The 11,132-nt window shown below is 53.1% G+C and overlaps 1 protein-coding gene across 2 annotated transcripts; it reads right to left on the reverse strand.

Moving 5' to 3' along the window:
* Positions 1-1,723: 1,723 nt before the first annotated feature.
* SLC16A8 (solute carrier family 16 member 8) lies at positions 1,724-10,618 on the reverse strand. Of its 2 annotated transcripts, none has more exons than XM_048301289.1 (5): positions 9,997-10,618; positions 6,658-6,894; positions 6,015-6,158; positions 4,628-5,491; positions 1,724-2,499 (listed from the first exon to the last, which is right to left on the reverse strand). In XM_048301289.1, exons 2-5 carry the CDS (start codon positions 6,884-6,886, stop codon positions 2,108-2,110), a joined length of 1,629 nt encoding a protein of 542 aa, XP_048157246.1. In that variant the 5' UTR covers positions 6,887-6,894; positions 9,997-10,618; the 3' UTR covers positions 1,724-2,107. The 2 variants fall into 2 exon arrangements, with proteins under 2 accessions (XP_048157246.1, XP_048157245.1); XM_048301288.1 differs by having other exon boundaries at positions 6,658-6,957; positions 9,997-10,612.
* Positions 10,619-11,132: the final 514 nt, after the last annotated feature.

Consider the following 11,132-nt stretch of genomic DNA (forward strand, 5'->3'; position numbering starts at 1 on the left):
AAAGCCAGCAAGGAAAAGTGTAGGGCAGCATAGCTGGGTGTTTTTAGGAAGAGGTCTGGGAATCTTGCAGCACTCTCTGTAGTGAGATCTCATACCCTAAGGGCTTCTATTTGCTTTTGTGATAAAAATTTAAGAGCGGGAGGCTTAGTGGGAAATGTTGACTTGTGACAAGGAAACAGAGGGGACCTTGTTCTAGTGACCTGCCTGGCTGGCAAGGGCAGCTGTATTCATGCTGTGGATCTTGGACCTCTGGGAAGTTGTGAGCTCCTTCTTGGAGGGCATACTAGTGAATAAAGATAACCCAGCCTGGGGTTACTGGGGAAAGAGCTGCAGAGCAACTTGGTTGAGCAGAAACAGCAATCTTACCTTGTGGGGAGGGAGAACAAGCTTTGAGAGCACTGGATGAATGCCTGCAGGGCCCCAGCACCCTTGCTGCTGCTCTCCTTCTCCCAGATCTTTGCATCTGGGATTTTTTATGGGGGTTAGTCTCATTTGGGATGTTTCTAAGTGAGTTTGAATAGGAAAAAGTCCACAGTCACTGCTATGACTGGCTCAAAATCAGATCTAACAGTGGTGTTAGCAATGGTGGGACAGAGTACAACCTTATGGGGTTTACCTTCTCCCCTCCAGTCTTCTGTCTCTTCTTAAACTGACATTCTTCAACAGCTTTATTTTGCTCATCATTTACTGTCATTTTTGTTTGGGAGCATCTAGAATGAAAGCCTTTCCTTCATGTCCTCACTCCCCTGCTGTGTTTAAATGGCTTTATAAGTCCTGCAGGCTCTACCAACTACCCACTAATTTGTAGTCAGTCTGGTCTGGAACAAAACACATCTTTTGGTGACCCCACGAGCTGCCTTCCCTGTAGCCCTCTGCTTAGTTTTTGATCCCTTGTTATAGTCACAGGTTCCCCCAGGGTCTCTGAGGTGAAGCAGTTCAGGAAACCGGAAGAAAGAGCTTTGGCCAGGGGTGTTTATAAAAGATCCAGTCCTAAAGCAGATTAGAAGTGGTTTAAGCATGCCAGGGAAGGTTGTCCTCTCTGAATCTAGAAATCCATCACTGCAGCAGGGGGTGAGGGGGTCATGCCTGCCTTACCACGTGCTCCAACACCCTTGTTAGCAGCACTCAGGGTCTGGGGCTTGTCCTTTTGCCTTACCTTTGATTCCTTTATGTAAGGAGGTTTTCTCTATTTAAGAGGAAAACACAGGCACATCTGGTGCCATTCCTGCTCAGTGGATAATCACCTGGAACATGGTTATTTACCTGAAACCCCCACCCCCACAGGGGCCAAGTTGTTCCCTTCACGTGTCAACGGGACTCACTTGAGCCTAGATAAAGCTGGCTTGGTGCTATTCCTGTCAGCGAGGCTCCGTATTGTGGCTGCACACCTAATGGCATTAGCCTTTCTTAGGTGTCTTCTTTGTGTAGCTCAGCAGCAGCTTCTAACACAGCACTTCCCTACTTGGGAAAGCAGCATCAGGTGTCACTGCCCCAGCTTTACCATCCACAAAAGATGTGCCAGGCAGAGGTGGTCAGAGCTGGTGGCCTCCTGGTCTGGCAGTGCCCCAGGGAGTTATTGCAGAGAGCCTGGTGTCTACCCCATGGTGGTGGCCCCTGGAGGTGGCCAGGTGGTAGCTGGGAGTTATACCACCTCCTAAACCTGCTGCCAGCGAGACTGAAGTGGGGTGAAGGAAACACTGACACCAGAACAGAGCGTACCAGATCTGATTACGAAGAGTCTCTAATTGTTTGTGTTCTGTATTGTGACAATGCAGAAGGAAAAGGGGAGTCCTTGGCATCCTCTTTGGAAGACTTTCTCCAAGGCTGGTTTGAAAATGAGGAAAGAAGATTATTATTTTTTTCTTTTTGGTGTTCGGGCTGATCTGAGCCTGTGTTGTACCAGCATGGGTGCAGGATGCAAGTAGACGTATCACTGGGTGGGTATGTGGACATATGTACATAAGGACCAGCTATTCTTATACCTCTCCCTCTTATTTCTTACGTCTGCCTTTGTCCCAGCTTTCTCCTCCCCGCATCCCACCTACCCTCCCATGCTGAGCTGCTTGCAAACAAGGCCGGTTTTATACATCCCTGTTCTCTGCCCTGGCTAAAAACTGTCCCTCTCCACCATCTGGTCAGCGTTGCAGCCGTCTCGTGCCACCACCTCCCCATCCCCTGTGGGACAGCCACCTCCCTCCCCACTCTGCTCATCTGCCACATGGTTGGCCTCCTCGTTGGCTGCCACCATGGCATTGTCAGTGCTGTGGGCCGGCTGGTGGTTGTTGCTGCTGTGCTCCTCAGCTTCCTGCACGTCGGATTCTGCTTCCTCGGTGTCACTCCCACCTCCAGCAGTGGGGTTGTTCTCTGGGGGAGGCTCCTTCTTCCCTCGGTTCAGGCAGCAGTAGCTGGCAACACCCAGGAAGAGAGCAGAGAGCACAACCTCTGAGCCCGCCAGGTAGAAGATCACCTCATAGTTCTTGAGAGCATCAACCAGGCGGCCTGATGGTTGGAGAAGAAATGAGATGGTTGGAGAAGAAACGAGATGGCTAAATTCAGCCTATGCACTCCTGCATGGACAGCCCAGCTCAGGTGGGCAGCACATGCTGAGGACCCATTCCTCAAGGGAAGAGCAAGAAGCCTGAATATCTCAATATCACACTGGGAAAGAGCCACACTGTATTTCCAGGCAAAGTATGGTAACAGTGCATGGTTGGTGTTTTCCCTTGTTTGGACAAGCTTAAATAATTGTGACACCCTGATGTTATCGTTTCACTCCATGCTGGGCCATCTTCTACTTGCCAAGGTGGGAAAAGCCTCTCATGAGTTGACTTGGCCAGTCTCAGAAAAAAAATTTGAGAGGCATTGCTATTTCTTATGCTAGTATGTCAGGAAAACATTCTGAAAGGAAGAACAGATTTCTCTTTGGCAGAGAAATCCCTTTGGTTGGCCCACACCTGATGATTTCTGTGCCAGAGATTTTCTCAATCTATTTTCTGAATCCACTGGGACTGGCAATGGAGGGAGAGTTGCCAGTCCTTGGTGCTGGGGAGCATGAACAGCTGCCTTGCTGCAGTCAGGATGTAGCCATGGAGCCGCACTCTTCATCTCAGTCTCGTGTGCTCCCGAACGCAGGTGACCCCCAGTCCCTGCTGTGGTACAGTACATGCCCTGAAACTGGCCCCAGGACACGCTGTGGTGCCTCCCAGAGCAGTCATGGGAGGCACGTGGTGAATTCCTGCGCAGGTGAATGCGCCCATTCAGCCAAGCCGGGTGGCGAGCGAGGAGCCTGCGTGCACTAGTGCGCGTGCGTGTGCGTGTGTGTGTGTGCAGCTTATCCTGTGCCAAACCCCCTCGGCCCCACGGAGCGGGAAGCAGCTCAGGAGGATTACACCAAACAAAGCCACTTTGTTCAACCCCCTTCTCCCAGCTGAGCACTGTTCTCCCCAAGTCCGAGCCATCAGGATTGTCAGAGCGCTCAAGCTTCCTGCACCAGGGGAGTCCTAGAGCAGTGAGGAAGGTGCCCCCAACACGACTTGGCTGCACCCAACACCACTCTTCAGTGACCCAGCACTGTCTGTGTGCCATTGTATGTGCACACAGCACCAAGGCACAGCTGAACTGAGGCAGGAGGGCTGAGGGATGTCCCTTGTTAGCATCCACTGGTGTGCCTTGCTCCTTGGGGCAAGGCGCTCTTAAATCCCTCTCTCCCTCATCTCTCTGCAGCTGCCTCCAAGACATGTATTTCTTGACCTTCCCTGGCCTGGGACTGCCGACTGCCCCACGGTTTATAAAGTGAGACATGCATTATTGTTAGCATTTAAGAGGGTCTTCTCTTGGCCGCCAAATTTTACTTGAGAACTGGTTGGAGTTGCTGAGGGCGAGTTTTACTCATAACTGGTGGTTTGTGCTGGGGAAAAGACCATTCACACCGAGGTCTTCACTTTAGCCCCTGTTTTACAGCTGAAGGAAGGGGTGCAAGAAACAAGAGTGGTTCCTGCCTGGGGATTTTCCATGGTCTTGTCCCTGACTCTTCCTTGCAAATCAGGAAACTGCACTTTGTTTGGAAATAAGCCTTTGGCATGATTTGGCATTCTCAGATGTGATCAAACACTTAGTATTAATCTACGCCAACCTCCATTCAACAGCCTGTTTTTATGCACTGTTTGTGGGGTATGGACCTCACCAGGGACTGTGACCTACACTAGACTGGCTGAAAAGCTGTGAGCATCTTAATCCTCTTAGAAAAATTAACAGCAAATGCCTCAGGGGGCTGTACAAAGTGTTTTGACTTGACTGACAGCAAAACACCTGTGCCTTGGGATTGGGATCAGCGCAAATTGAGATCGCTATTCGCAGTGCCAATCAAAAGGCCATGGACACCAAGGAGAAATTGAAAGACGCTTTGTCCTAATGAAGACTCTCAAAGGTTTGCCTGCAGCATGTGCCTGACCCTATCCTTAACATGATTCTCTGCAACACTCATAGTGAAGGCAGAGATCAGCTCTTGGCTTCTAGAGCGAATTTAAATTTGGGAAATAGGGTCTTTCTTCAAGTGCTGTGTCCATGCCCGACACCTGCAATACTGTGGAATGGCAGCCAAACGAATCCCCTATAGCAAGACACCTACCTGCAGAGGGTGGGCCGATGAGCACGGCGAAAGCCTCAATAAGCAGGACCAGCCCGATGGCGCTGGAGAACTTCTGGGAGCCAACGATGGCCATCAGCACCTCGAACTGCAGCGCCCCCACCATGCCGTAGGAGATGCCGAAGAAGACGCAGAAGATGACCAGCCCCGTGTAGTTGCTAGCCCTGGCACTGCAGATGTCTGTCAAGCCGTTGAAGAGCATGGAGAAGCTGAACAGATATGCCACGTGAGGGCGGACCCACTTCAGCCCTGCCACCATGCCACAGGCAGGGCGGGCAAAGATGTCTATGAAACCAATGATGGAGAGCAAGAACGCGGCCTCTGTGTCTGGTACGCCTGTGTCCTTGGCATAGTTGACCAGCAATATGGGGGGCACGAAGAGACCCAAGACCAGGATGAACTTTGAAATAGTGTAAATGATAAACCCTCGGTTGGAGAAGATACTAAAATCCAGAAGCTTCTTTCCTTTCTTGGGCTTCTTCTTGGCTTTCTTGCCTTTCTTGGTTCCATCAGTGGTGCTGATTCCCTCCTCTGATTTCCCTCCTATGGGCAGCATCTCCTTGGCTTCATATTTGTCCTGAGCTTTCCCCATCTTCCGCTTCATGCCCATATCCAGGGGTCTCATGACTGCCCCACAAGTGCAGCAGTTAAGCAGAAGGCCCCCCATGATAAGGAACCCTCCTCGCCAACCAAACTTCTCCAGCAGCACTTGCCCCAGTGGAGAGAGGGAGGAAAGGAAGACAGGGCTCCCAGCAGCAGCCAGTCCATTGGCGAGAGGCCGACGCTTGTCAAAGTAGGTGCCCAGCATGATCAGTGAGGGCTGGAAGTTCAACGCCATACCCAGACCTACATGGAAGTGAGTGCAAGAACATGAGATGTGGCTTGCAACAAGTCCCCTCAGACTGTCCTAGTCCTGAAGTCCCATGATGGGATGAATGTGTTCCTCACAAGCCTCTGTGCCTTCATGTTGGTGGGTTGCCCCTGCAGAGGATGGGCTAAACCAGCCTGTCCACCTGAAGCGTGTTTGAATCAGGTTATTGTGCCCATGTTTAGGCAGGACCTGAGCCTTACACAGGAATTCTGCCTCTCTCCCCTGCCACTGTGTACTGATGTCACCTACCAGAGTTGCCATGATCACTGAGCACCACTTCGGTTTCTTCTGCCTCGCAACCACAGGCCCTGGCTGTTTAGATCCAGCAGATGCATCCCTCACAGGTGCAGCGTTCAGGACTAGATGCTTCCCATAGCATGTGCAAATACGTGAGGGAGACCTGATACTAGACATGGCAGTGCTAAAGGGAAATTCAACATGGTCTTGGCTCTTTCCCAGGTAAGTCTGTGTTGCCTCCCCAAATCCCAGGGCTCTCACCTGTCAGCACACCAGCTGTCAGATAAAGCTCAATGATATTGGTGGTAAAAGATGCCAGGATCATCCCAGCAGAAGCTAGCAGCCCGCCAATGAGCATCACGGGCCGGCAGCCAAACTGGTTCACCATGATGCTGCATACTGGTCCTAGGAGGAAGCAGAAGAGACAGAGTAGGAGACCAGAAGGAGACAGGACAACTGGGAAGGGGCAGGCAGCCCAGGCAGGGCACTCAGGGAAGATGCAACAGTAATGATGGAACTCACTACTTGGCTGCTTAGATATACATCTGTTGGGCCTGGCCAAGGGTGAGAGGCTGTGGTGTGGAGACTTCTGCTCTGCCCTGCCCTTGGACCCCTATTCCCTGGTGCTTGGTGTGATAGGAACAGCACTTGAGGAGTGGGAGCAAACCCTGTATCAGCTGTCTGGGATGTACGTGGGGTGACCCCTGAGGTCTCCTGGGGCAGAGGAAACAGGGATATGAGACGCAGCACACTTCCAGAAGAGAAGTGGTAGGACAATTGTATTCTGCATCGTGATTCATGACCAGGCCAGTGAGCATGAGAAGAGCCCATGGGACATGGCCAGGGCCTATGGCAGAGTGGGAAAGGTGCGAGCTGGGGAGAGGGAAGTGTGTCCAAGCATCACCTGTCCCATAGAGCATGGCCAGCATGATGGAGGAGATCCAGGCTGTGTCACTGTAGCCCACGTGGAAATCTTTCATGAGCTCCTTGAAGTAGACACTGACGGCTTTTGGGAAGGCATAGGAGAAGCCGGTGATCACAAAGCAGCCAAGGAGCACGATCCAGCCCCAGCCACCATCCGGGGGCTTCACAGGAGCTGGGAGTTGCCCTTCCTCTGGGTCAGGTCTCCCCATCTTCTAGCCTAGGAATGGAAAGGCAGGCCAGGAGGAAGTAGGGCAGCAGAGAAGGAGAAAATCTGCTGATGCTGCAAGAAGAGAAGAGAAAAGCAGAGCAGCAAACATTTACTACAAGGTTTCTCGCCATGCCCACCATCTTCAAGCTCTGAGAGGCTCATTGGGGGATCACATCTGCTCTTTGTACTGTGATCCTGCCAGGCAAGATGGGATTGCTTTTGGTTGTGAGGTCATGCCTCAGCTGGGCAGAGGTGGGACACTTCCCCTGAGCTTAGGGCAGCCCAGAGCTCCATAACCCCTGGCTGAACACAGCTGAGCAGTGTCACGGCTCCCAGCTGAGCCTGGAGTGCGGCATCTGATGCAGCATCATGATCTGCAACATCCCCCTTGCTTCATATCCAACCCTGCCTACAGATGGTGTGAACCAAAGGCCAGCAACATGAACCCTTTTTGCTTCCTAAAATCTGCCTTTGAGCCTCTCCCATGCTGGTCTGCTCCAGCGGGGAGCCCTCCAGGACCTGCCTTGCCACAGAAACCTCCAGCAGTGAGGCAAGGAGATCCATTAAGCCCTCTGTGCTTTCCTCTGGGAGGCCCCAGTGCATGGCACTCTCCTTCTCTCTCCCCTCCCCGCCATCAGGGGCCACATTTCCGAAATAGGTGAAGGGGGAGAGCACAAAAAACGGGTGGTTATTTGCATGCCAGAGAGATTAGGGCTCCGTACATACACAGAGGGGCCGGAACAAAGCCTAAGTGGGAAGAAGGAGGGAATTAGAGGGGATGTCTTGTGAGTTGCTCTCAGGGCTTTAAGCTGCCCAGGAATTTTGCTCCAGCTGGCTGCTATGGGTATGTTTTTCATTTCTCCCTTAGGTACCAGGTCTCTGCCCCTTCCAGCACCATTGGCCACAGTTTCTTGGTCAGCCAGGCTTATTTTCACACCCGTCTGCAAAGCCATCACTGGACCTAGACTATAGATGCCCCCAAGTAGATTAGACAGGCATTCTCCATGCCTGAGCTGGGCTTTTTTGGGTCCAGTTTGTCTCCTATCACCATCTTGCTGGCAGCACACTCCTAACATGGGTCCTCTCTCCTGCCCAGCTCCCTTGGCTGAAGGACTGCAAGATGGCAGCAGTGTCCCCATCTCTTGGCACCAGCAGTTGTGGGAAATGCCAGGAGTCACATATGGACTACAGACTGCTGAAGGGACAGGGACTGTCTTATGGATGTGACACACATAGCTAGAACCTGGGAGTTTTGGATCTGGGTGCATTTCTCAAGGAAGTCCCTGTTCTTGGTGTTCCCCAAGCAAAGGGAGTGAGTTGAGCTGACTCCCGTAGCTGCTGTTGCTCTGCATGTCAAGGAAGTGCAAATCCTTTAGACAGGAGTGTGGATGGCACAAGCTGGGGCAGACCCCAGGCAGAGGGCCTTTACTTGGCAAGAGTGGTCCTACCCCCTCCACCACCCTCTGCTGTACCCCTCCTTCCCCTCTCCAGGGGGCCTCCGCTCCTGAAAACACAGAGGGGTTACTCAGTGCAGCACTCAGATGCCAGCCACCACGATGGGTCCCTGCAGCAGAGTTCCCCAAACTTTCAGGATGCTGTGAGCCACAAAAGAAGGGAGCAGAATCTGGCTCTGAGCATGGGTTGGGGCAACTGTCCTGGATGGCCATTTCCTAGCAGCTCTTGGGCTGAACCACAGGGGCTGGCACAGGCTCCTCTAACCTCTCCCTCCCAGCCCAGGTCTCAGGGGCTGTGGCAAGGGACAGACACAAGAACTGAAAACAGGGGGCTAGAAAAGAATAATTATACGCTCTCCAGCTATCCATACCTCCCCCATCTCACCCTTCCTGGTGCTTTCTGGATCACTGGCACCCTGACAGACAGACTCAACAGCCTCACTCAGCTTCTGCCATTTTGCCCACTGTTCCTCTCCCAGCTCCAGCTGACTGACAAGCCAGACCCAGCTGCACAAAAGGTGACTGGCTGCCAAAGCACAGTGATTTCTCCATCAGTGCTGGTGCTCCACTGCTGCACCATCTGCTGCACGTAGCTACTTCAAGTAAGAGTGGCTGCCACCAAGCAGAGCCTGAGACCTTTTATCCAAGCCCCTCTCCCAACCTGGCTTTTCTTGAGCTCATCCTGCACCACAAATTAAATGAATTAATAAAGCCATTGCGATCCATCTTTCCCTGAACCCTGCCACTCTCTGCCAGCATCCTAGCAAGAAAATATTTGTCTGTCTGTGGCATGCTCTTCAGAGATTTCTGTAGCTTTGCCTCTCAACAATGAGTCCATGGCATCTGCTTTTGAAGAGCATGTTAGACAAATATTCATGAATACTTATTTGAGTTTGGAGCTGGGAGGCACCTCTGCAGGAGCACTTGCTCAGTGCTGCAGAACTGTACAGCAAAGCATGAAAGCACTTTTACCTGCCTGCAGCTAGATGAAAATGATGGGCTGCACCAGAGGAGCTCACCTATGGAGATGCCTCCAAGGCCAATATGCTATGGCACACCTCTGCTGCCTGTCTGCTCACACCACACACCCTGCACCTGCCTTTGCACACTCCACAGCTCACTAGCATTTTCTCCTCAGTTAAGGAGCTTTGTTCACAGGCAAAAACACTGTGTGTGAGTTCACATGCACCTAAAAGCTCATCAGCATGGGCACCTGCCCTTTCCTGTGCATCACAGGAAGGTGGGCCAGGGCAGGCACTGCCACAGAGCTTGCTGCAGGTGGCTGCAAGGAGAAGACTTGCACTGACACCAGGAGGCACAAGCCCAGGTTGGAAGGGTGAAGACCACAGCAGGTTCAGTTGTGGCTGCCAGTCCCTGGACACATGCAGAGCACAGTGCAACTAGTGCTGGATAATGCCCAGAAAATCCCCAAGTTGCACCCGGGAGAGTCCACATAAATGCTCTTCACACCATACAGATGAGGTGGGAGGTCTATTTTTTTAAGTGCAAGGGCCATGATTCATGCCACTGGCCTCTCCAACCCACAGACAACCCCCTGGGAAAGCATTTGTTAGAGAATTAAATGAGTGCAGGCCCAGGATGGACTGTCCTATCGGCTGCTGGAGCAAGGATGCAAGCACCCCTCCACACCACTGACCTGTGCAATGAAGTGATGACCTCCCGAGCACAAACTGAGCTTCCAAGGGTTGAGCAGATCTGTCAGCAGTGCTTCCTTCTCCCACTGGCTGGCACTTCCCGGCTCTGGATGAGGGTGCCTGGTTAGATGGTCCTCCTGGATCTTCTCCCCATGGTGGGCACAGGACAATGCCTGCAGGAATCCAGTACCTGTCGAGCAGTCTCTTGTGCTCCGCTCCTTCCTTTGGAGCAGCTATGTCCTCACAAGACAGCTAATTCCCGTCTCAGCCTGCTTTCCTCCAGTTCCAGCGATGCCCAGCAAAGCTGTCCGTGGCAGATCTGGGGGAACACCCTGTGTGGGGTACCCCCTTGCCTACTGTGGGTGCAAGCAGTGCCCCACGGCACTCCCAGTGTGGATGTGGGTCAGGAGCTGCTTATGGTTTCAGGTCGGCAGAGACCAGCGGGTGCTGAGCGGGCAGAAAGCACTTCTCCACTTTTAAGAGGCTTTTCCAGCCAATGGGGACGAGGTGGCTGCCTGCCACAGCCCGAATCCCCCGGTAATCCCGCTGCCCAGGGGCTCCTCGCGTTTTCCCCAGCAGAGCAGGGCAGGCTGGCGGGGGTAGGTTCGGTCGGAGGGACCAAGACAGGAGGAAGCGGGGTGAGGGTGGGGGGTGTTGGGTGCTGGGGAGGGGGGCAGTGGAGGAGGAGACCGTGTGCCCGTGCTTCAGTAAGGGGCAAAATAGGTGAAGGTGCTGCTTTTGAAGCTTCCTCAACTGCTAGCCACAATGGAGAAGTGCTGGCGCGGTTGTGCAGGGCATGTGCCCAGCAGAGAAGTAAGACAAGGAGGAGCAGCCGAGGAACCACCGCCAGCCATGACTCAAACTACCAGATCCTGCCCACCCCTGGCAGCTCAATAACCCCCCCTCCAAAACAACCTCCCCAGTGGCTGACTCACAGAAGGAGGTCTGGCAGGCGCTGCGGAGGAGCCAGTCTCTGGCCACACGTGGGGGAAAATTTTATTTCCAGGGAGGGGGCTGGGGCTCAGCCCAGCTGATGTTTTGGGGAGGGAAAGGCCTGGGCTGTAAACCCCTGGAGCCCCTCAGCAGCAGGGCAGCAGGGGGGCTGCGGGGGCTTGGCAGCACTCACAGCCAGGGTTTA

The sequence above is a fragment of the Corvus hawaiiensis genome, chromosome 4 (genome assembly GCF_020740725.1).
Source record: "Corvus hawaiiensis isolate bCorHaw1 chromosome 4, bCorHaw1.pri.cur, whole genome shotgun sequence".
NCBI classification, from domain to species: Eukaryota; Metazoa; Chordata; class Aves; order Passeriformes; family Corvidae; genus Corvus; species Corvus hawaiiensis.

Coding starts and splice junctions, on each gene's coding strand:
- SLC16A8 (XM_048301289.1), bottom strand. CDS start 6,886: ATGGGGAGACCTGACCCAGAGGAAGGGCAACTCCCAGCTCCTGTGAAG. Junction 6,159..6,657: donor GGCCATGCTCTATGGGACAG/GTGATGCTTGGA, acceptor GCTTCCTCCTAG/GACCAGTATGCAGCATCATG. Junction 5,492..6,014: donor GACAGCTGGTGTGCTGACAG/GTGAGAGCCCTG, acceptor ACTTCCATGTAG/GTCTGGGTATGGCGTTGAAC.